This window comes from Sander vitreus, chromosome 24 (assembly GCF_031162955.1).
Source record: "Sander vitreus isolate 19-12246 chromosome 24, sanVit1, whole genome shotgun sequence".
NCBI lineage: Eukaryota > Metazoa > Chordata > Actinopteri > Perciformes > Percidae > Sander > Sander vitreus.
In genome coordinates, this window is record NC_135878.1 from 8,930,961 (window position 1) to 8,953,878 (window position 22,918).

Genomic DNA, 22,918 nt, shown 5'->3' on the forward strand with positions numbered 1-22,918 from the left:
AGATCATAGACTCTTTGGTTCACTCTCAGCGTACTACTGGCCCACTAGCGACAAGCTGGTGAACATAGTGGAACGTTTAAAAGATCAAGAGCCAGCTTTTTCCACTCGGGAGTTGGTAGAGACCAAAACAAAGCTAAAAACAGAGTGAATATTGGATTCACATTCATCGGGTGCACATAAACACAACTCAAATGAATGCTAATGTTGCTATGTGAAGGATGTCGGTGTCGTAGCTTGTTTCTGTCGCCGCCCAAGTGGCCCAAAGACAATCAATGAATGCAGGTTTACCACAGCAAATTAGTTGTACATCTGACACAGCATTCAAGCTTGATGAAATTCTATTATTGCGTATCGATGGTTTGTTGTATTAGCTAGTAGTTGCAGTAATTCTTTAAGTACATGCAGAGCTGATAAAATAAAGCAATCTTTTCTCTCCCCCATCTCTCTCTTTCATGTCAAACACTACAATATCTGTTTGACCTATTTCCCAAAACCTAACCAGTAAATTATTGAAGACGATATTTTGCATTTCTCTCCTTCCATATATCTTGTTCAGTTGCTGTAACATCCCTTGCTGTTTGTTATTTTTGGTTCAAATTTCACACCGTTGTCACTATTTAGCACCGATTTTTTTTTAATTGAGGTTACATCACTCTACATCGGTGCGTGTGTGGAGCGGCTGCGAAGGACTACCCTACCGCTGAACTGGGTCGTGGGTAACACGTTGCCATGGCAACTGCTATTTGCCAGCCTCAGGGCCTAGAACAGCTTTTTCGCTTACGCTTTCTCTCTCTCTCTCTCTCTCTCTCTCTCTCTCCATCTCTGTTTCTTTCTATGTTCTTCTTTGCTCGCTCTGCCTCTTTCTTCACCTCCTTCTCTCTTTTTCCTCTTCCCTTTGTTACTCTGCTCGCTCTCTATCGATTTCTCTGACTGGCTCTTCCTCTGCTTTCCTTTTCTCTCTTGCATACTCGTCGCTCATGCCACCATTGCTTCTCATTTTTCCTGTATCTCCTTCTCTCATCCCTTCCCTTTGTCTTTGGAAAATACAAACAAAGAGCGAGCATCTCTCTCTCTAACTGTCATTCTATGCTTCAAATTTTAAAATCGGAATTTAAGTACGGGTACTAGTACTAGGTACAGTTTCTAGTTTTGTCCTGCAGGCTGCAGCAGAGGAAGAACAAGTAAGATTTAACAGCAGGGGGTGTTATCCTTAATTGCCGCTCTAATCCGTTAAATTATTTGCTGTTATGTCGCTCGACAAAAGGAACAGAGAATACCAAATCTTACGTGCTTTCATATTGGCGAGCCAGGCGCCTTCACTGACAGCCTGTACAACGTTCCCACAAACTGATGCATCGTCCTTGGTCTGAGATTGTTGAAATGATATATGATACAGCATCGTAAGCAGGAGCGTAACATATTGTCTAAGCGATTAACTCCAGCTGGCTCACTGTAAGTACAGCGTGGGCATGCAGCCATATTTCAGAGACAGTGAGCAGAGAAGAAGACAAGCAGGGCAGAGACGAGAGGTAGCGAGATGCAGCGAGGTAGAAAATGAGAGCAATGAGGCGGCCTCGGTGTGTCACCTAAATTCTGATCTAATGAATAGTCCATTGATTTCCATTAGGGGTGGCTGGAGCTGACCACTCTGGCCTGTCTGTTTCCCATTAGCGCACTTTAAAACTGAGGCTGACAAACAGTCATAGCCACAGGCGGGCCGGATGAGGAGCCTGCTCAGTGTTTAAAAGAAACCTGTGAATTCATCCATGAAGCTGCATGGAGGCAGGGAGAAGATAGAGTTAACAGCAGGAATTATATGAGCCTAAAATACCGGTCATGCACTCTCAAACTTAAGGATTTTTCTTAAAAAAAGAGCAAAATCTGCAAATCGGCTCCTTTCCCCACCTTGAATGGAGGTATAGTCAAAGTCCATGAATATCGAGATAATAACACCTGGAAATAGTTCATTTGCATTTGAAAAAGCAGGATTATCATGTCTCACTGGCAGGGTTTATTCTCTTCTCTAAATAAAAAAGACAGGACTAATATTAAATTACCTGTTGAGATTGGCCTTTTATAGCAGGGTGGAGTGTCAGTGCAGAGCAGCTTTTAAACAGCCTCCAGGTCCTCATCGTATCGACCAGTGAGTCCATTGCAGCCCCCCCCTCGAGGCCTGGCCTGTTTGTCGGCTCAGGATTTTAGAGCCATCCAGCCTTATCAGCTCCACCTCTCCATCAGCCCGCTTCCTTCATTAACATTAATAGGATTTGGATCTATTATGCAACGAGCCTCCGCTTCGTTACGCAACACAGGCAGCAGCACACTTTGGAGGGGGGCCGTCGCATCTTAGATTCATGGCTTGGTTTTTTTTCATTCACTACATTTACACGTGGCCGGCTATTTTCATAAACGGACATTTCACCCTCTCCGTTTTCAAAAATAACATGGTGCACACCTGTCAGTTTTCAGAAAAGTGTTCATTTACATGAACCCGTGTATATATGCCGTCAAGAGCATGCTAAACCTGTAGGCGGCAGTGTAACGAGAAGCTCAAGCCCACGTTAGCCAATCACAATCCCGAAAATAGCAACAACAGCAACAAATCACTTCCTCTTTCTCTTTTGAACAAAGATGAAACCTCCACTTTCTGGATTAAGACTGATAAAAAAAAAAGTATGATAGTACCAAATGGAAGCACATTAGCTTCACAAATCATTTATTAAAGTTTATGTAAATTACCAGCTGTTTGTTAATCATAAGATGGTTAATCATAAATCATAAAATCTGGTGACTGGTTCTACAAGTTAAGTTACAAACGTTAGTTTGTGAAGTTGCTAAAATGATCTAATTTTGTGAAAACAAATTCAAAAATTATAAGTTTCTTTATAGAGTAGTGTCATATATTTTATCTTGTTTTGTCCGTTTTATGAAATTTTGCAAAACTGTCCAGTTGAGCCGAAAAAGTTTTCCCAAAATCCACTTACCTTTTCCTTTGATGCACAAGAAACCACAGCTCTGTGAGACTGGACTTCAGTCTGCGTGCTTACATGATGCTGATCAACAGGTATAATGTTTACCATGCTAACATTTGCTAATTAGCACTAAACACAATGCACAGCTAAGACTGATAGAAATGCCACTAGTTTTGCAGGTAGTTTTAAACCAAAGTATTGTACAGAGTATATTTGGATCAGATGATATCACTAGGGTTAGGGTTAGGGTTAGAAAATCACCACAGTCATTAGGATTCATCCTCTGGGAACCATGATCTTTACCAATATTTATGATAATCCATTTAATAGTTTTTGAGACACTGCATTCTGGAGTGGTGAGTCAACCAACTTTTCCCAGCGGTGATGCTATCGCTGATTCCTCCTCTCAGTGGGGCTGAAATCAATCTGCTCTTTTAAGCTAATCAATAACAACTTGTAACACTACCTGGCCTGAATGAAGTACAGTGTTTTTGGTGCAGTTTCACAGATGTAATACAGTCAATCATAGATTTAAAGGTCCAATGTGTGGGAATTTCTCCCATCTAGCGTTGAGATCATATATCACAATCAACTCGCTCGCGCCACAAAGTTCGAAGTACGTTTTACATCTACGGTAGACTTCACGCTTTTTTCTGATGACACCGGTCTCTTGCTCTTTTCAATATCCTTTTTCTTTTTCTGGGCAAAGAAGACTCCTGCTCATGAAATTTGGATTTTGAATATGTGTGGTCCTCCATGTTTCCTTCTTCAAACTTGCCGGGGGCCGGGAAGCTACGATACCCATTAGCAGCATTAGCAGCACCTGTGAGTTTGTCATGTGACAGCGAAAACATGAAAGGCGGAGCAGTGTGTCCTGTATGTCCCTTACCGGCTAACATATTTCAAGATGGAGCATGAATATGGAGCGTCTACCCCAGTTCATGCAAATGCAAATGTCAAATTTCAAGCCAATAGGGATACTTGGAATTGATGGTGGTGGTAAATATTCATGAAAAAGGACAAGTTTGTGAACGTTACACACTGGACCTTTAAGGCTTTACAAACAGAAATGTCTGAACATAAAATAATGATGCTTCAGAGTTGTCAATTGGAGCAGGTTGTCATGGAAACAGCAAAGTGGCACACACAAGACAGTTCATTTTGTCTCTCCTTTTTTTCTCTCAGAGTAACTTCCTGCTTTGCTGAAAGAGCTATTTTTAACGGGTGTTATATAAGATGCGACTCTTGTGCTCAATGCAATGTGTTATTGTCCCTTCTTTTTATTCCTCTTTATCCTCTTGACTGTGATGGGAGCAGAAAGCACCGCATTTCCCGTACCTGTATCTCCTGAGTGAGTTATGAGCTTCACGCTCTGCTACAGTTAATGGAAAACAAATGTACTAATTTGTCATCATCATCATTCTGTAGAAACTGCACGAGCACAAGGGATAATTGTCCATCATTCATCATCATTTAGGAGTTGTGAAAAATGAGAAAAATGCCGGAGAAAGATGAAAATATATGCAAGGTGTGCAGGCCAATTTTAGCATCGTTCAGTTTCTCATGTCATATTTGTCGTTTGCATTGGATTTGTAACTGCATTGAAACCAAAAGTAAATGAAGCAAAACATCAGCGTTATTTTCACTTTCCTCTGCAAGAGTATCACCATCTGAAAGCAAAGCCACCTTTAGTATTTTTGAGGTACGACTCGAAACAAGTACCACTTAAATGTCACCTCTCTGATGCCCTTTTATTTTGAAATAATTTATTTAGGTCGTAAGTTATTCATGCATAAGAAAGAAAAAAAAAAATTTTTTTTTAAATGTTTCTTTAAAGACAAAAGGGAGATGAAGTTGTTTTTTTTTAGCAGTGTAGGTTGTGAGCATGTAGCACAGCATACTTGTAATATTTAGCTCTCCCAGCTGAGCTGTAGTGTAAGTGAACTATGCTCAACGTGCCTTACAGGGGATAGGGTTTGTTCTTTTCTTTTGACACTCATGCAGCACACACATTGTTGATTCATCCCCAACAGTATGAACGTCCACGTAGGTCTCTGCACATGAGTAATGTCTAAAAAGCAGCGGGCAAAAGGCCGTCGAGTGTTGCTGTGAGTGTCATCACCGGAGCCGATTGAGCCACTTTATGAAGTGTCGTGTTGCAGCAGCTTACTCTGTTTGCTCGTGTTTGGTTTAAAGCACTGGTTTGGTTTTGCACATTTAAATCCGTCAGATGAGAAAGCCTCAGAGGCAATTTTCTTACAGCTAACTTCAACAAGAAAGCTTTGTATCAATGCATTAATCCTGCTCGCTCTTTCTCCCTCCGCAGGATGTTTCGAGTGCTGCATCAAGTGTCTGGGCGGGGTGCCCTACGCCTCCCTGGTGGCCACCATCCTCTGCTTCTCAGGCGTGGCTCTGTTCTGTGGCTGCGGCCACGTGGCTCTGACCGGCACCCTGACCATGCTGGAGAACCACTTCTCCAGGGTCACCACGGACCACGCCACCCTTGCATTGGTGTAAGTCCTCAGTGTGGTTCAGTTGGCAGACAACAGCTGTCACTACGCTATCCATAATCTTTCTTTATCAGTGAAATCAGGCACCATAGCACTATAACACATACTGGAATAAGGTGTTCTGCTAACAGGCTTCACACTAAGTTTTCATGAAGACTAAATGAGCATGATGAATCATTGATGAGCTCTTGGCACCATTAATGCTTTCAGTAGAAAGTCTTGAAACAACAGTGAATATAGGCTACTGGTACTACTAAATCTGCCAAGGAGAGCCACCCACATTATCTGCCATGATTCAGAATTTCAATACCCTGAAACTTGTAAATGTAAATGTCTCTTAACCCAAGTGAGTTAGCATTAACAGAAAGAGTATAGATATTCTGAATGGAGATGTTTACATTTCATTTGTCACAGTGTTTACGAAAAGTATATTTAATGATACACTGTTAAAGGGTTACTTTGCCGATATAAAACCAACGTTGTAACATAATAATGTTGAAAGTATGTGTAAATGAACTATGGTAAACTTCCCTCCATTTTACCAGTGCACAGATCTCCCTACTCACAGGCCAGAAGAAAAACCTACAAGTGACTGCTGCTGGCCCTAGGGCCTGTTGTTTGAACTACAGGTGTACCTCCGCATGTGGACACAAAGAGTATAGAGAGAGACAGCCAACCCCCTCCTCTTTCTCAAACTCAGACCAAACTCAGAAAAAAAACTAGGCATTGCTGATTAAATACAGAGCAAGATTCTGTTACTGCATTAACTATTTCCCACCTAAGATGTTTTCAGAAACATATTTCAGCTTACCGTTTAACATTATATGAGATTGTTTGTTACCAGCCGGTCGCCATTCTGAACTAGTCTCGCATTGCCAGACCTTGCGGAGGAGGGTCTGGTCCACATAGCATTCGGGGATAGGAGAAAAACATGCTCTGGTTTATTGGCATTTCTTTAAACCAATCACAATCATCTTGGGCGGTGCTAAGCCCCGGACACAATGGCGGTGCTTCTGCAAAATCGCCCCGGGAAGGAACTTGTTTTGGTGGAACGTGTGTACGTTCAAAAGTTGGTTTAGTCGTGCAACAGAAAACTCAGATTGGACAGATAGTCTAGCTAGCTGTCTGGATTTACCCTGCAGAGATCTGAGGAGCAGTTAACCATAGTCCTCAGAAATCCACCGGAGTTTAAAACACAACACAAAGAAAGAGGAAGGTAACGGACATCCGGCCTAAAATGAGGGACATCCGGTGGAATTTCCGGCTGCTCCTGAATAATCCCGGAAGTGGAATGTGGTTCGATATAGACTACCTCCACACATACATTCAAGGCTAGGAGGGGAAAAAAAACAAAAAACGCTCTGGGTTGTTTGCATTTCTGTAACCAATCACAATCGTCTTGGTCGGTGCTAAGCTCCGGACACAGCGACGGTGGCTCTGCAAAATGGTCTCGGAAGGGAACTTGTTTTGGTGGAACATTTGCACCCCGCAAAAGAAAATGCCACATACAATATTAAATGAAGTTAAATGTTCATACATTACAGTAACGTGAGTTATATAAATTAGCTGGATAATCGTAATTAGTAATTTGCTCTTACCGGTGTATCGCTGTGTGTATTTTGGCCATAACAAATCCCCGCCAATTGGTCCCAAAATGTCCCAGTTAGATACTAAACACCGTAAACATATTCTTTGTAAATCTTTACAATCATTCCCCCAAAGAACCATTATTGCACGGTCCAAATTTTCCTTAAAACTTTCAATGGATGTTCCGGCGATTATCCTGGAAATGAACTGTCGTTGATCCATACTAATACAAACAAGCCCAACAAGCTCGCGTTATGTCACCCACCAGTGGGAGCATTTATTGGTCTGGTGTGGGTGCATTGCATTCTACCTCTTTAGTGAAAGGGAATATCACAGCTTTTTCTCTATGGCCATGTTTCCAGCACCAATTTCAAAAATGATTGCGCCATTCTACTGCATACTATACCATAAGCTATTGGTCATATCTCTAAACATAGCTAACATAAGCTATAGTACTGATCATACCAGAACATGTAAGGTTATTGCAGTAAATTGATTGAGTGTATTGAATTGAGCACTTAGTCTTGCTTTGATTAATTTAATATTACACCTATTATATCAACCTAAACACACACAAAAAATGGGATTACAATTACTGATTGTGTGTGTTCAGGATCCAGATCTTTCAGTACATCATCTACGGCATCGCCTCCTTCTTCTTCGTCTACGCCATCATCCTGCTGGCTGAGGGCTTTTACACCACCAGCGCCGTCAAGAAGGAGCTGCAGAGCGACTTTAAGACCACCGTCTGTGGACGCTGCATCACTGCCTTCGTATGTCAAGACACACACACACACACACACACACACACACACACACACACACCTTCTGCAAATCATCACACCCACTGACCCAGATACACTCCAAATAAAAGCCTCTAAATAAGATTGAATTGCTCTGATGTGTATCTTATAATGTATTTTTATATAGAAATAAATCGTGTTTACAGGCTTATAAAAATGAACACAAAACAGTCATTAATTTTGTCAGTCACGAAAGTCTTGCGGAGGCATAATCACACACACTGACACATGGGAAAGACAGACATGCAAACACTTGTGCGCAAGAACACATGCACACACACACACAATCTCACTTGAGGGTAACTCTGGCACAGTTTGTCCTTTCTAGCCTGATTACTCTAATTGCTGCAGATGTCAAGTAACATTAGCTGAAACACTGACTCTGAATGTGTGTGTGTGGTGGGTGGAGGTGTTCAGGGAATAATATTACCCCAGTTCTCCTAATGCAAACTTTGGGGGGGAAAAAAATCATACCGGAAAGAAATTAATCTCTTGTTTCTTTTCTCCTCTCCTCAGTTCATGTTCCTGACCTACATCCTCGCTCTGGCCTTCTTCGCCATCTTCGGCTTCACGGCAATACCCGTTTTCCTCTTCTTCAATATGTGGAATACCTGCGCTGCCATGAAGTCTCCTGACGCCAACATCACCTCACCTGACTCCATCTGTGTGGACGTCAGGCAGTACGGTAAGTTGTCCCACCTTCATCCCACTACAGTAATTGACATGGTTTGTGGCTTTTAGTGCATGCTTACATTACTTCCTCTGACTACCATGTTTCCTCAACCCGTCTCATTTAATTTAGTTAGTGATTTCCCAGGGTAACGTTTGACAAAAACATCAGTTGTGGCTTATGTCAGCAGGTGGATTTAGTCCATCTGCTTCTAATACAAGTGGTTTCCTGATATAAAAAAGCTGACAATTATCATTGTCAGGTTCAAGAGCTGTTTCTGAAACAATGATGAAGTAGTAGAGGGTGGGTTTTCCCCTCAGTGCCATTAAATGTTTTTTTTATTCTATTCTAATAAATACCACAAGCCACTGTTAGGAAGATTGGCAGCCTCTAAGCTGTGTTTCTCAGCTCATCCTCGAGTCATCCAGGCCAGCCTGTCCTTTATATTTCTGCTCCTGCTCTGTTTCTGCACACCTGATCTAATTAGGGATGGCACATTTTCATTACAGTTTAATTGGATCAGGTGTGCAGGAGAGGAACTTGTAGGACAGGTGGGCTTTGATAACTGGGTTTATAAACCCAGTTTTACTGTTCTCTGGAAATGTTTTCTCTTTAAAATGTTTTCAGAAACACGTTTTGGTGAACTATTTTAGTACAATATGAGATCGTATTCTGAACAAGCCGCCATGACAGTCTTTGAATTTCCGGAGAAACCAGACCCACGTGATGTGTTCGTCCAGTCAGCTGCCGGTTTTCATTTTTGGACGACAATACAGATTAGCGCCGCCTGCGGTTATGGAGACGTGTTACGTCTCGTCGCTTTGGTGTGTTCCGAGGGACTTTTTTGACCAATTTGGGGAGACTGATCAGCCCAACTGCCTTTTCTGCCGACGTTTGGCCGTCGGCTCTGTGTGTCTGGGCCAGAGACCTGCTAAAGAGATTTTCCTGTCTCAAATTGTGTAATTTGAATCATTGAGTCCTAAAGTGGTAAATTTATTTCACACTAGCTATTTATTTTTTAAATTGTCTGCCAAAACATAATTATAGAAGCAATCCCCCCAGGTATTTTGATTTGCAGCTGAAGTAAAAACAAAAAAAATAGATCAGATTGCATGCTGTATTACATGTCTTCAAAGTTCAAGAGAAATTCCCCTGTTCAAGGCAAGTGAGCTCAAAACATGCCGGCCAGCCTCGGCAATAAGAGCTTTTAACTTTGCACATAAGAGAACATCACAATAATATAGAAACATTTTTCAAACTAATCCAAAAGGCTTACACTATAAACATCACATATTTATCTCCTAGTCCGGTTTGCTTTAAATGTCATTTTCTATATAGGAAGAGGTCAAAAAATACATTTAGATTATTGAGAGCCTGATTGGATCTCTATGAAACTCCACCTTCCTGCAGTATTACAGCACAGTAACGCTCTCCTATGATTGCATATCTGTCTGACGGCCTAATGTACAGTATGTGACCCACATCTGAAGGACAGCTGGCCCGCTTGAAGATTAAGATGAGGATCACATATGCTTCATTGGCAGTCGTACTTTACTACAATGTATAAAATATTTACCCCAATTACTGTCAGTCATCAAATTTTCAAGTTTTTTAATAAAGCTCTTGTTTGATCTTATTTATAATGATAGTATTAATGCAAACAATTCAAAGTAAAGGAAGAATATATAGCCTATAATATTAGCCAGTTTTCAGAAGGAAGGAAGGAAGTCAAATAAATGGCCCATATTATTCCTGTAAGAGACAGCAGCAGCCCTGTTTCCTTTAATCTTTATCCGAGCCTGATTCATAATGCCTTCAATCACGGGGGGGGGGGGAGCTTCTCGTCTCAGATGAGAAAGCGGCAGTCCTGTGATGTTTTATCTCTCTGATCCTGCAGGTATTATTCCCTGGAACGCCACTCCGGGAAAAGCTTGTGGAGCCACACTGGGAGACATCTGTAACACCAGCGAGGTGAGAGGACACTGACCTACCTGTTCTTTTCTATTGGATCTTTCCTCCACTCTAACTCTCTCTTTCCATCCACAGTTCTACCTGTCCTACCACCTCTACATCGTTGCGTTCGCCGGCGCCGGTGCCACCGTCATCGCATTGGTAAGCCGCTCATGATCCCATTGATAATGAGCCTCTCAAAATATGCACGTTGTCATGGCGTGCCTATCTGTTGCCATAGCAACCCCCCCTCTCACACGTTTTGTCAGTATGTCATCCTATCGGTTGGAATCCAACCCCTCAGCCTGCCTCTGCTGCGTGAGTGTGTGTGTGTGTGTGTGTGTGTGTGTGTGTGTGTGTGTGTGTGTGTGTGTGTGGGGGGTCAGTGTTTCACTCTGCTGCGGAGGCGGACTGCTTTGTTTTATGTCCAGGGAAATGGAGATACTAAAAAAGAAAATGTTCATCATGTTTTCCAGCCAACCTTTTTGTGGAGGTAGGAAGAGATACAAAATATTCAAAGACAAGAAAAAAGCATCTGAGCAAAAAAAAAAGTGCCAGGAGTACCATTAAATGTGTATTTAAACCTTTTAAGATTCTTTTCTTTCTGTTTTAATTACTATTTTGCTAAACCTGACTTGTATTTTCATCCTGCCACGTGATTTCACTAACGACTACCACTTATTGAAATCACCTGTTGTCTTTTGGCTGTAATTAAAATCTGTCTTACTGACGCTCAGTCAGTAAGACAATGCTGTACCATTAAGCATTTATTTTAACCTTTTTCTTCTCATTGGAAAAAGTGTCAAAATGACGTTTACACAAAAAAACATTAGATTTTTGTACACGATTGTCCCACGATTCACACAGCTGCAGATATGTTTTGTTTCTGTTTTTCTGGAGTACTTCTGGAGCTGTCTCACTACCATCCACAGACAGTCTTCCGTTTCCTTTGTGCACTGCATTGCGGGAGAACAGTTTCCAACAACAGCATAAACAAAAGAGTCAAGCATTTTTCAAGTATAAATACTGTTTTTTAGAATGCTTAATTTTGTCTGAACACACATACTTGATACTTGCCTAAAATGAGTATGTCGATGTCAATTTTATTTATATAGCACCATTCATTACAAGTAAACCTAAAGTGCTTTACATTAAAAACACCATACAGGTTAAAACAAAGCATGAATAGAAATAAGAATGCAATAAACACAACAGGATAATCAACAAAACAAACAGAACATACATGTGCGACTATGCACACACACACACACACACGCCGGACCCTACGCTGTAGCCCGACGTGCATCCTCTCGAAAAAATGCAACTACACCTCGCGGCCGTGGCTCGGTAGCGTTGCATTTCCCCCCCTACTCATTTCCGAGTTCTCCTTCTTCATAAACAACATGGAATCACTTTTTCCTGCTACGGATTTCCGACCATAGTCAGAAAGCACGGGGAGAGACTTTTTGTTTCTCCCACTACGCCTCTAGAGTCGGTACTCCCTCCGAAGCTAATCACCGTCACTCTCTCACTCGCTCTACCACACACATCCCACGGGCACACGCATTCCGGCCCTGCTATTCTCTTAAAGAGATCGTCGCACACACCAATGCACGAATATAAACTTCAGGCCACTTACGTAGGTTTCGGCGAAAGCTCTGCGTGGAGCCTTCGGAGAACCATATGTCACGCTTAATTCTGGGCACAGCTAGAAGACCTCTCCCTGGTCACCTGAGAGGCCTGATAGGGTTGTGATCAATGAGCAAGTCAGAGATGTATTGAGGAGCTAAACCGTTTAGTGCTTTGTAGACTGTGTAGTATATGTAGTAAATGAAGAAAACATGTCTGCTTCTCTTTAGATCCATTATCTGATGATTTTGGCGGCCAACTGGGCCTACCTGAGGAGCGCCGTCTCCACGCATGAGTACCAGGACATCAAGACCAAGGACGACCAGGATGTGGAGGCCGAGGCGCGCTCCAAGGAGGGCCAGAACTCCTACTCATAAGGACAAGCGATCCTCTCCCGCCGCCAACCATCTCCTCTCCACACCTCAACACCCCCCCCCCCCACCCTGTAACACCCAGCGCCCACCCCTCCCTCCGTTAAAACAAACCACCTCTGTCATGTTCGATAGTCCCCCAACCTCCTGATTCTCCATCCTCTTCCTGTCCATGATGCTTATTGCTTATATGCTTATTATAAGAGTTGTGAGCTCACACCAAAAGGGAAGAGAATTAAGGATCAGGAGAAGTGGCAGGCCCAGATGGAGGCAGATGCTTCAGAACGGGGAGAGCTCGCCCGCCGGGTTCGAGCTCAGGTAGGCTACGTTACATCAGTTCAGAAGTGTCTCCTCCCCCCCTGCTTGTGGGCGGCGGCTCGTGAACGTGGCCCGGCTGTGATGGCTTCGCGCCCTGAGCCAGCACAGCCTCTCAACACACAGTTCCTAACAGCCTAAAAAGAAAAACATTGCTCACTGTCAGCTTCAGCCACAGGGAAGCCAGGCAGCGACCAACTTCCTCTGTTTTTTGGTGTTTTATATGCATATATATATGAATATGAATATATTGTGCGAATGTGTACGAATGTTGGTGTTTTTTTTAATACTCTCTGAACAGTATGCCAGGTACTATTACGATCTTTCTTCTTCTTCTTTACGTTTTTTGGGCTCATAGGTTTTTTTCTCCTTCCATTTTAGACTTTTTATTGCTAATGTTCGATACGTTGTTGCACTATTACGAAACAAAAAAATAAGGGGGAATGAGAATCCCGTAAAAACACACAAAGCATCCCAGCCCCCCCCCCTCTTTCATAGAAACACCTAAAAGAATCAAATCATAAAAAGGTATCTCAAGGATTGTTTTGCATTTACATGATCATAGCTTATTTATCTGCCAAGGTATTAGCCGTTTATTTAAGACCAGAGGTGTAGCAAAGTTTTATTGAAGGAATAGTTTTGGGAAAAACGCTTATTTCTTGACAAGGGTTAGATGAGAAGATGGAGACCAACAGCCAGCTAGCTCAGGCTAGCATAGAGACTGTAGCCTTGCTCTGTTTAGACGCAACAAAATCTGCCTACCAGCACTTCTAAAGCTCACTAATTAACATGGTCTATCTCGGGGGAGGGAGGGGGGTTTATTCACACAAACAAAAAAAGTGTAGAAACAAGTTGTGGTTTTACGAGGCCAGACCAATCCCTCTTTGGCTGGTGCAGCGACTTCCTAGAGGCTCCTCTAACCATAACCACCACATAAAATCAGAACTTGTTGTTTTTACACTTTGGTTTTTGTGTGAATTAAACAAACAAGATATTCCGTATTAATGAATGAGCTTGGTACGCTGATTTTGTTTCTTTCAGGACAAAGCCAGAGGCTGTTGCTAGCTGTTTAGTCTAAACTACTGTGAGCTAACCCGGCTCCTGGCGTTAGCTTGATATTTACCATACGAACATGAAAGTGGTATCAATGCTCCTATCTAACTTTTGGCAAGAAAGCAAATAAGCATATTAAGACCTTTACAGTTTTGCTACACTCACTAGCGGCAGCTGAAATCACAGATAAATCCATCTGGGTCTTTTAACACAAAAAAGACACACACCTCAGGTATCAAACCAAAAATCGATTTTGGCCAGTTGTGTTCTTTTCCAAAGCTTCACCGTTTAAAACCTAACCCTTACCAGACTGGTACGCTATCCTGTGTGAATTATACAGGAAGAACTGGTTCTATCATTTTCTAAAATTCCTCCTTTTGTGAATGAAGTTCACCTGTAAATAGCTGAACCACCCTAAAAGATCTCGATTTACACTTCTCTAGAAAACAGGGAGAACACAATCAGTGTTTTGCCATGCTCTTCTATTAATGTTTTCCACACATATATGTAAATGTACCCTTTGGAATATGTGTTTAGCACTCAAATACTAGTTCTGCATTTGATATAATAATTGTAATTTGACATCTTAAATGATATGTCGTGAGACGGATACAGTGCAGTTATGATATGATGGATTGAGGTGCTTGTGACGTATACATTTTAAAATGTGAAGAAAAAAAATATATGGAAATTGATTTTTAATGTTTTATCAGTTTAAGGCAGCTGAGTTCTTCTTCTGTTTTCAGTATTAATGATTTTATGGAACTTGTTTGTGCTTATTCTTTTCCGATAGCCAGCCAAACGAGTGACTCATCAACATGTGAGTTGAGGAAAAAGTCACTTGTTCTTTTCTTTTTCTTTTTTTAACGTCATGCCTCTCAGATGAGCCACAAAGACTGTTTTGGATGTTTACACTCTGAATTAAACAAGTCAGGAATTTTCATACATTCATTTTATAATCAGATATTGTTTAACAATCATGGACTATATTCTACATCAGTCATAACTGGTTAGTTTACCCTAAAAAATAAAATAAAATAAAAAACACTGAAGAAGACAAATAATTGAACTTTGATGAGATGAAGCATGTCAGTATCGTCCATGTGTGCAGCTGTCTATTCTGTATAAAAAAGGACTATATTGCCATGTGTGTTATGTTTGATAAATATACGTGCTTTGCCACCAGGTTGATGTAAAGGCAAACTTCAATTTCCTATAAGACGATGCGTGTCAGGGTGTTGTTGTTTCCTCGTTATTTGCATGAAGGAGACATGACTGTGTCTTCGCAGTTTTTTCAGGTGATGTGTAGTCATTTGTACTGACAACTATGGTAGGCGGCGTTTGCCCCCCCCCCACCCTCTACACTCCCCCTTCCCTTTCCACCTACTCTTTTCTAAAGAAAACTCCATTGTACTTTGATGGCATTGTAGTCCCTGTAGGTGTTTCATTATGGTTTTATTTTTTAAGTTGGAAATAGTTCTACGACTCCTATATAGTGATGATTTTTGTAACCTTCTCTAGTAAAACCGATATTTTTTATTATCGTGACACCATCGCCTCCTGTCTCGTTCTTGTGTCAGGGTCTCCCTTTTTGTTTTGTTTTTGCACTTCCTGTTTATGGTAACGAACTCATATCTAATGCATTTGTTTATCGTATCTAATGCAAAAAACCCATCTTAAAAATAGTGATAAATACCAATGAAAATTCCCCAGAGGTGACTTCGTCAAATTGATTTTCTTTTGCTCAACCAACAGTCCAAATATATTCACTTTACCATCGTGAACAATAGTGTAAGGCAGCAAAACATTACATGCAAGAGGAACATTGACAAATATTTGCAAATTAAATATTTTTGCCAAATGCATCAATGTATTTAAACCTTATTTGTAATTATACTACAGTATTAGTTGACAAATGTTTAAATTGTAACACTAGTAAATAAAAAAGCTAGAGAAATCCTACCTTTCTAAGGTTGGAAGGGTTTGTGTGCTGTAATCAAGAAGTAACTCCTGCAACAGGTGAAGTTAATCTTTTAACTAATAGATATCAGCATGAAACTTCCCTAGTTGATTACTGACATTAAGACAAATATTTTTTTGTATTATAAGTTTTTAGAATATTTATGTTTAAATATGCAAATTAGGTATTATCTCATTAAATATGCACTATTTTGCATATATTTCCAGAAGAGAAATCTGAACATTGGATAAAGCCAGATTCAAAAATCTTGTTTCATTTTGTTGACATATTAGAGTCAAAGATTTTTACAGAGGGGATCTCTTTTTATCACTCCATTAATCTGAAAAAAACAGCCATAAAAACAAAAATCCATTTTTGCCCCGTTTTTAGGTATGAAATGGTGTATAAATCAGACTCTGAATAATATATGAACAAACCCCTCTGTAAAAACCTTAAAAATATAAATAGGAATACAACTGGAAAGTTTGGTGTATGTAAGTAGCCTCCTGCTGAAGTGGAGTTCACCAATGTTACTGTGACGCCACAAACTTCTGATATATGGGCGCCACCTTGCGGGCAAAGAGGGCACTGCTCTTAAAAAAAAAAGACGTGAAGAACGCACACAAGTTTAATTGCCGGCTGTTGTTTTATTTCCAGTGTAAAAAAAAATTAAAATTTAAAAAAAAATTAATAAAATGATGGGAGTCATGTGATCTGAAGAAGGCATTGCTAATAAAGATTACATAGGCCACAGTGTTACATAGAGTCATTTTAATCTTATCTAACATTTTAAGATTCAGCAGTGTGCTCCACTTTCCATAGTGACAGGAGGGGTAGTGATCAATACATACTTAAATACAGGATATTATAACTCCAGCAATAACTACAGGTATCTTATGTTCTTCCTTAGGGAGACACTAAATTCCATCATAGCATCACTGGTACTACCAAAAGCCTGGATTTTCAAAACAACAACATATTTAATATCATCCGGACAGAACAGCAAATATTGTATCTGGAAAAGATGATTAAATCAACTATTGAATCTAGTTCAACATGTGATTAACTCTATAATAATCTGTAAAAAAAAAATCATTTTGATTAACCACATCCATTTGAATTACTTGCAATGCTGTATGTCAAGAGTTTGAGTTGTAGATGGGAAATTAGAATGTTGGTTTATCTGTTTTCTAAATGGTAGTTTGTTTATCAAAAGATATATTCGGGAGTATAGGTTACTGAGCCGTTTAAGAACAATCAGGGCTATGTCGCCATATATTTTAGCTGTAAATGTGGTTGTCTCTGCTTCTAGAGGCAGATAATGATCTCTGGACTTCTCTTTTTGTGGGCTAAAACTTGCAGCCACAGGTCCATCAGTGACATCAAAACATTAGTTTAGAGAACTGCTTGTACTTTAGAGGTGATGTAGTTCAGCTTTTATCACAGAAACGCAGCTCAAGTTACAATCACTCCCTATAGGCCCTTTAAAATTTGGGTATGAGCCAGTTATGTCCACCTCTGATACAATTGAGGTTCATCACTGACCACAAATAAATCTATAAAACATGCCCCAGAGTTGAGAAATGGTGGGTGGAGAGGTTATGTCTCTTGTGTGGTGAAAATGTTGAATATTGGCACAATATGTTCAGTTTTTGGTCCAAAAGAATATCAGTATTTGCTTACAAATGCGTGATCCTGGTCCCAAGTTTATCTGAGGGCATCACATACAGTACAACAGCTACTGAGCAAACACCAGTTCCTCTTTGTGCAGAGTCACATGAAGGTTTGCTGCATTCAGCATTCCGCTCAGCAACAGCTGGGGTCAGGGTGACTCTTCCTCTGCAGGTCCACTGTGTTGTTGTGAATGAGGTGATCAGCTCGATCGTCCAACGCCAGAATGCGACGTACCGCCTCCTCAAAGGCCGATGCTACATTTGTAGCATCCTTAGCACTTGTCTCAAAGTACGGGTGACCGCCGTTCTCGCGGCACCACTGCCGTGCATCCTCTCCTGACACCTGGCGCTCGGGCACATCCAGTTTGTTGCCCAGCACCACAAAGGGGAAGTTGTCAGGGTCCTTTACGTCAGCGTAATAAGTGAACTCCTTCTTCCAGTTGGACAGGTTTCGGAAGCTCTGTCCGTCGTCCACGCTGAAGGTGAGCAGGCAGCAGTCGGAGCCGCGGTAGAAAGGCGTGCGGAGGCTGCGGAAACGCTCCTGACCCGCCGTGTCCCAGATCTGCAGAGTGGCGTGGTGGCCGTCCACCTCCAGCTCTTTGTTGAGGAACTCCACGCCTATAGTGTGGAATAGGTGAGAGTCAAACTTGTTGGTGACGTAGCGGTTCATGAGGGATGACTTGCCGACACCGCCGTCACCCAGAAGGATCACCTTCAGCATGGCTGACTTGGATATCATGGCTGCAGAGAGCCGGCTCAGGACGATCTTGGTTCTCACAAGTCCGCGCCAAGCGAACTGCACGGGAGGTTTGGAGACACCAACGATAGAAAAAGCAGCTCCACCTGAGTAGCACGAAAACATTATCTTAACTTAGAAAGCAGAGAGCATAACAACAGCCACACTTTACAGTAGCTGTGTTCACACTGCTATCAGGTTCTAGTGTGTAATACTGAGGAACAGTGCAGTGTGTAGCCTACTGTAGTAGGGCTGCAGTAAGCTGTGAGAAATATTCTTTTTTTTTTTAAGATTCTTTTTGGACCATTTTTAGTCTTTATTTTGATAGGACAGCAGAAGACTTGAAAGGGGAAAGAGAGGGGGGAATGACATGCAGCAAAGGGCCGCAGGTCGGAGTCGAACCCTGGCCCACTGCGTCAAGGAGTAAACCTCTATATATGGGCACCCGCTCTACCAACTGAGCTATCCGGGCACCCCAAGCCGTGAGAAATACTTGTGAACTTTTCACTATTTTCTGACCTTTTATAGACCAAATGATGAATCGATTAATGGAAAAAAATAATTGATAATGAAAATTATAGTTAGTTGCAGCCCCACCATTGTCACGCTACAAAAAGTACCAGAGATGACTTTAGTTATTTCTATCCTTTGTCACTTGAAATTGTTAAAAGATGAACCTAAATAGTTTTAATAAACAATTCGACCATGACAGGCCTAAATCAGTCAGTGTCGATATTCCTTCAGGAAAGACTTTATTGATTTCTACCTTTGGCCTCACAGATAAAGTTGTGCTTGAGATAAGAACAAACTGCTCGTTAATCAGCTTTCACTTAATCACACACACAGCCTGTAAGGAAGTACCCTCACAGAGAAGAACTGATTGAAGTCAATCGACTAGCTAATCCTATTAAAAACAGCCGCAGCCTACACATTACACTACGCGACTAATCAACTTCCTACACTGTTTGTAACATGTTATGCATGAAATGACCCATGCTGTTAATCACATTCACACTGATCACAGGACCATTGAGTCATCCACGATTTAATTAACAACCGAAAAACAAGTTTAAAACTCACTTTTATATCAGCACAAATGCATGTTCTCAACAATCTGTAAGAAAGAGTACTACTACTAAACAGATCACCAAGTGGCCAAGTTTGGCCGAGTTTTACCCAGTCACAGGCTCGACTGTAGAGAGAAGTGACTAATAAGGGTTTAAGCACACATTTAATCACACAGTTTAAGCTAAAGTGCAATCATTCCACCCACATACCAGGACAAATCTGTGAGATTAAAAGGGGGAAATCTCAGCAAGAGCAGGTTTAAATGGGAGCGAGAAGGAGCTCTGTGACGCAAACAAGATCACCTCCTCCATCCCAGTTAAGATTGAGCTGGCTGGCTGTCACAGTATCAACAAGTGGGTTTGAGTACTTAGGTTAGTATCTGGATGACAAATAACTTTCATATAGTATTTGTGTTCTGTCAAGTTTACAGCAACCAGTGTGCAGACAAAGCCTTTAAAATGAATACTCCACCAAATATCTATCTAGTGAGTATAAAATCCCCTTAGATGTGGCATTAATTCAATAATTTGTCCATAAAACTTCCCATTACAATTTCCCGCAGCTCAAGTAAATGATTTGTTTTGTTATTCGAAACAACAGTCCCAAACCCAAAGATTATTCCGTTTCTTGTCATAGAATGACAAAGAAATTCGCATTTGAGAAGCTGGAACCAGTGAACACTTTGCACTTTAGCTTAAGAACTAACTGATCAATTAACCTAACAATTATTGGACAATCAAAATAGTAGGCGATCCATTTTCTAACATAATACAATACAAGCCTATATTACAATATCTACAGTACTACCGCTACTACTGTCGCAACATCCAACAGGAGTGGACATGCAGCCAATTCCAGCAGGACAAAATTGGCCAAATCCCCTGCTTGTTAGGCGAAGTTAGCCTACTTTGCAGAGTTTAAATGCAGGAATAAAGCCAGGAGATAAACTCTATGGTCTACACTGTCACATGAACTGGCACCAATAAGCATATTCAGCCCAATAACCAAAATTGGGTCAATAATGTCTTTGTCCTGGGACCTTTAAACACAGACTGCAGTGCTGCTCCTGCTATTTCTTCTGGAGAAACATTAACATTTTATAAAAATAAAAAAAAAATTAAAAAAAAAGCAGCAATGCAATAGGAGCAGGAATGAATGGACACAGTCACACACACACAGGAGTCATGTGCTTCATTCAGCAGAATGTTACTATTTAAAATGAAGGCTGCTCTTTAGATTATTTCCAATAAAGTCATGAATATTTCCGAGTACTGATATTTCCTCCAGGCAACCATCCACATTTTTTTTTTTTTTTTCCAGAGCCAATATGCTCAATCAGCAGGGTAATAGCCTACTTCCCCCATTCATTCAGAGACCTGCCGAGAGAGCAGCTGGGTGTGAGCGAATTACATATTTACTATCAATAAACCAGATTTATAACACTAACAACACGGGAATAAACAACTGTCAGAGGTGGTAGGCCTATATAGCAGTCGAAAACAGCATTTTACAGTCCACAGTCCACTCTGCAAACATACAGTGATGAGTAGCCTACAGAGCATGTTTACACTTTTAAAATGATTAAATAATAATGAATGGAGATACTCGTACAAAACCGGAAGATTCGCCTCGCCGATTCCAGTCATCTAGTAGCCTAAAACATATAAAAACATATGTTTATCACTTGGAAACGAGCGTACAATATTGGAAACTGCTTACTTGTACGGGTGATACGTGCTGTGCCGAGGCTTCGGAGCGTGTGCCAACTCTAATCCATCAAGTTTTCCGTGCAAGCGCGTATCGACCTTTTATATGCTATCAAGGCTTGTAGGCTATCGTTTGAGACCAATGACGTCATTGACGAGGCCCGAAGCCCTATATCACAGTTGAGAAATGATAGTTTCTCAGTAACACGAATCGAGTCTCCCCTCTACATCATTTTCCTAGTTACGGACGCACATTCACTGTCCTCCAACTGCCACTTTCCAGTTTTAGACACTATTCCTCATGCCAGTAATACAACCATTATTTAAAGGATTGATTAAATCCATTTCATGCATTACTCACATAATATACAGTTATGTTATGTTGTGTTATACAATCATAGGCCTAATCAGAAAATAGACATTATGATAGGATATGGATTAGGCTACATCGTAATTAATCCACCCACCATTATAAAAAAAACAAAAAAAACAGTAGGCCTAGATCACAGATGGTTCAGATCATCTGTAATATATATATATATATATATATATATATATATATATATATATATATATATATATAGGATATATACATATATATATATACATATATATATATATATATAGGATATATACATATATATATATACATATACATATATATATATATATATATATATATATATATATATATATATATGCCTGTTTTACACTCTTTGGCCAACAGGTTGTTTTGTGTGCACATGCAGCCTCGAGAAATGAACCGTTTTTGCGAACAAATTAGTTGGGAAGCCTCAATGCTTCCCGAAGCGTCATCTCGCCGTCACTACTTGTGTTTAGTCGCCGTCAATATTTCCAGAAACTTAATGGAGAGCAGAAGCAAAGGTGTGTCCGATAACGGAAGCTTTGCCATAAACTGCGACGGTAGCCGTGTCCGCAGTTTCACACTCACGCGACTTTAATGAGCGATTTAAACGACCGAAAGTGACCAATTTTTCAAACTAGAATTTTCAAGTTTTGACATCTCAGTAACTGTGGGCTACCTGTCGGTGTGTGTCGGTCACAGCCCGGCTTCTGCGTTTAAATCCCCCTCCTCCATTCCGGGCAGGGTGCTGCTGTCGGCCGGTGACATGGCGCTGGTGTCCCCGTTGCTCTGCTCTCTTGGCCCCGGCTGGAGCAGCTGATGACGCTCACATGACCCGGGAGTGTCACGCCTCCTCATCATGCGCTCTCCTGGATGTCAGTGCATCCACGTTTCATTGTAGGCCTTTCTTTCCATCTTTTTGTCTGTCCTTTATCGCATAATGTGAGATCTGTTTTCTGTAACATTTAACATGAAAAATACTTTAACCCTCTTCTCAGAACCAACCCAGCAAAAAAAACAAAAAAAAAACACATTCATTCCCATGGCAATAACCCAATTAAATAAGATGTGGGGAGGGGTATGACTGGGGGAGGAATATATGTGAAGTATTGTGCAGTAGTTTCATTTATTTATGACATTAGGCCTTTTAGGGAAGTGCAACATACTCTTTTTTAATGTATTCTATTTGTTGATGTGTGTACCAGTAGTAGGCCTACTGTAGATGTCTGGTTCAATGTTTGCGATGTGGATTATGTGTCAATATGCCTGTACTGTACAACAAATTGCCTCTCGGAGACATTAAAGCTTTCTAAGTCTAAGTCTCCGAAGGGAACATAAATAGAGGGGTCCCAAGATGATTAAAGTTATAAGAAAGACGTATTATTGTATTATGTTGATTTCTTTCCTGCCTTTTGTATTTTTTCTAAAAACACAGGATGACCTACTTTCCCCCACTTCAGACACACAAATGTGTTTAAGGGGAAGTAACAAGTGGGACAAAAATGTTGGAAACCACTGGGATAAAGGACCCGACAGCCTACTGCAACCTAG

At 40.9% G+C, this 22,918-nt stretch overlaps 2 protein-coding genes across 2 annotated transcripts in view; one reads left to right on the forward strand and one right to left on the reverse strand.

Annotated features, from left to right (window-relative positions):
• Positions 1–15,408, forward strand: part of LOC144512653 (neuronal membrane glycoprotein M6-b-like) — a 28,343-nt gene extending 12,935 nt beyond the window's left edge. Inside the window, exons 2-7 of the mRNA XM_078243489.1 lie at positions 5,299–5,485; positions 7,683–7,842; positions 8,389–8,557; positions 10,440–10,513; positions 10,589–10,654; positions 12,352–15,408. Coding sequence (XP_078099615.1) covers positions 5,299–5,485; positions 7,683–7,842; positions 8,389–8,557; positions 10,440–10,513; positions 10,589–10,654; positions 12,352–12,498 — 803 coding nt within the window. The 3' untranslated portion in view covers positions 12,499–15,408. The remainder of the gene's footprint in view (positions 1–5,298; positions 5,486–7,682; positions 7,843–8,388; positions 8,558–10,439; positions 10,514–10,588; positions 10,655–12,351) is intronic.
• A 1,802-nt stretch (positions 15,409–17,210) lies between these two features.
• On the reverse strand, positions 17,211–22,181 carry LOC144512654 (ras-related protein Rab-9A-like). Its single transcript, XM_078243490.1, has 2 exons — positions 22,047–22,181; positions 17,211–18,336 (listed from the first exon to the last, which is right to left on the reverse strand). Exon 2 carries the CDS (start codon positions 18,230–18,232, stop codon positions 17,627–17,629), a length of 606 nt encoding a protein of 201 aa, XP_078099616.1. The 5' UTR covers positions 18,233–18,336; positions 22,047–22,181; the 3' UTR covers positions 17,211–17,626.
• Positions 22,182–22,918: the final 737 nt, after the last annotated feature.

What these genes read in the sequence shown, in the direction of transcription:
- LOC144512654 (XM_078243490.1), bottom strand. Translation starts at nt 18,232, where the DNA reads ATGATATCCAAGTCAGCCATGCTGAAGGTGATCCTTCTGGGTGACGGC.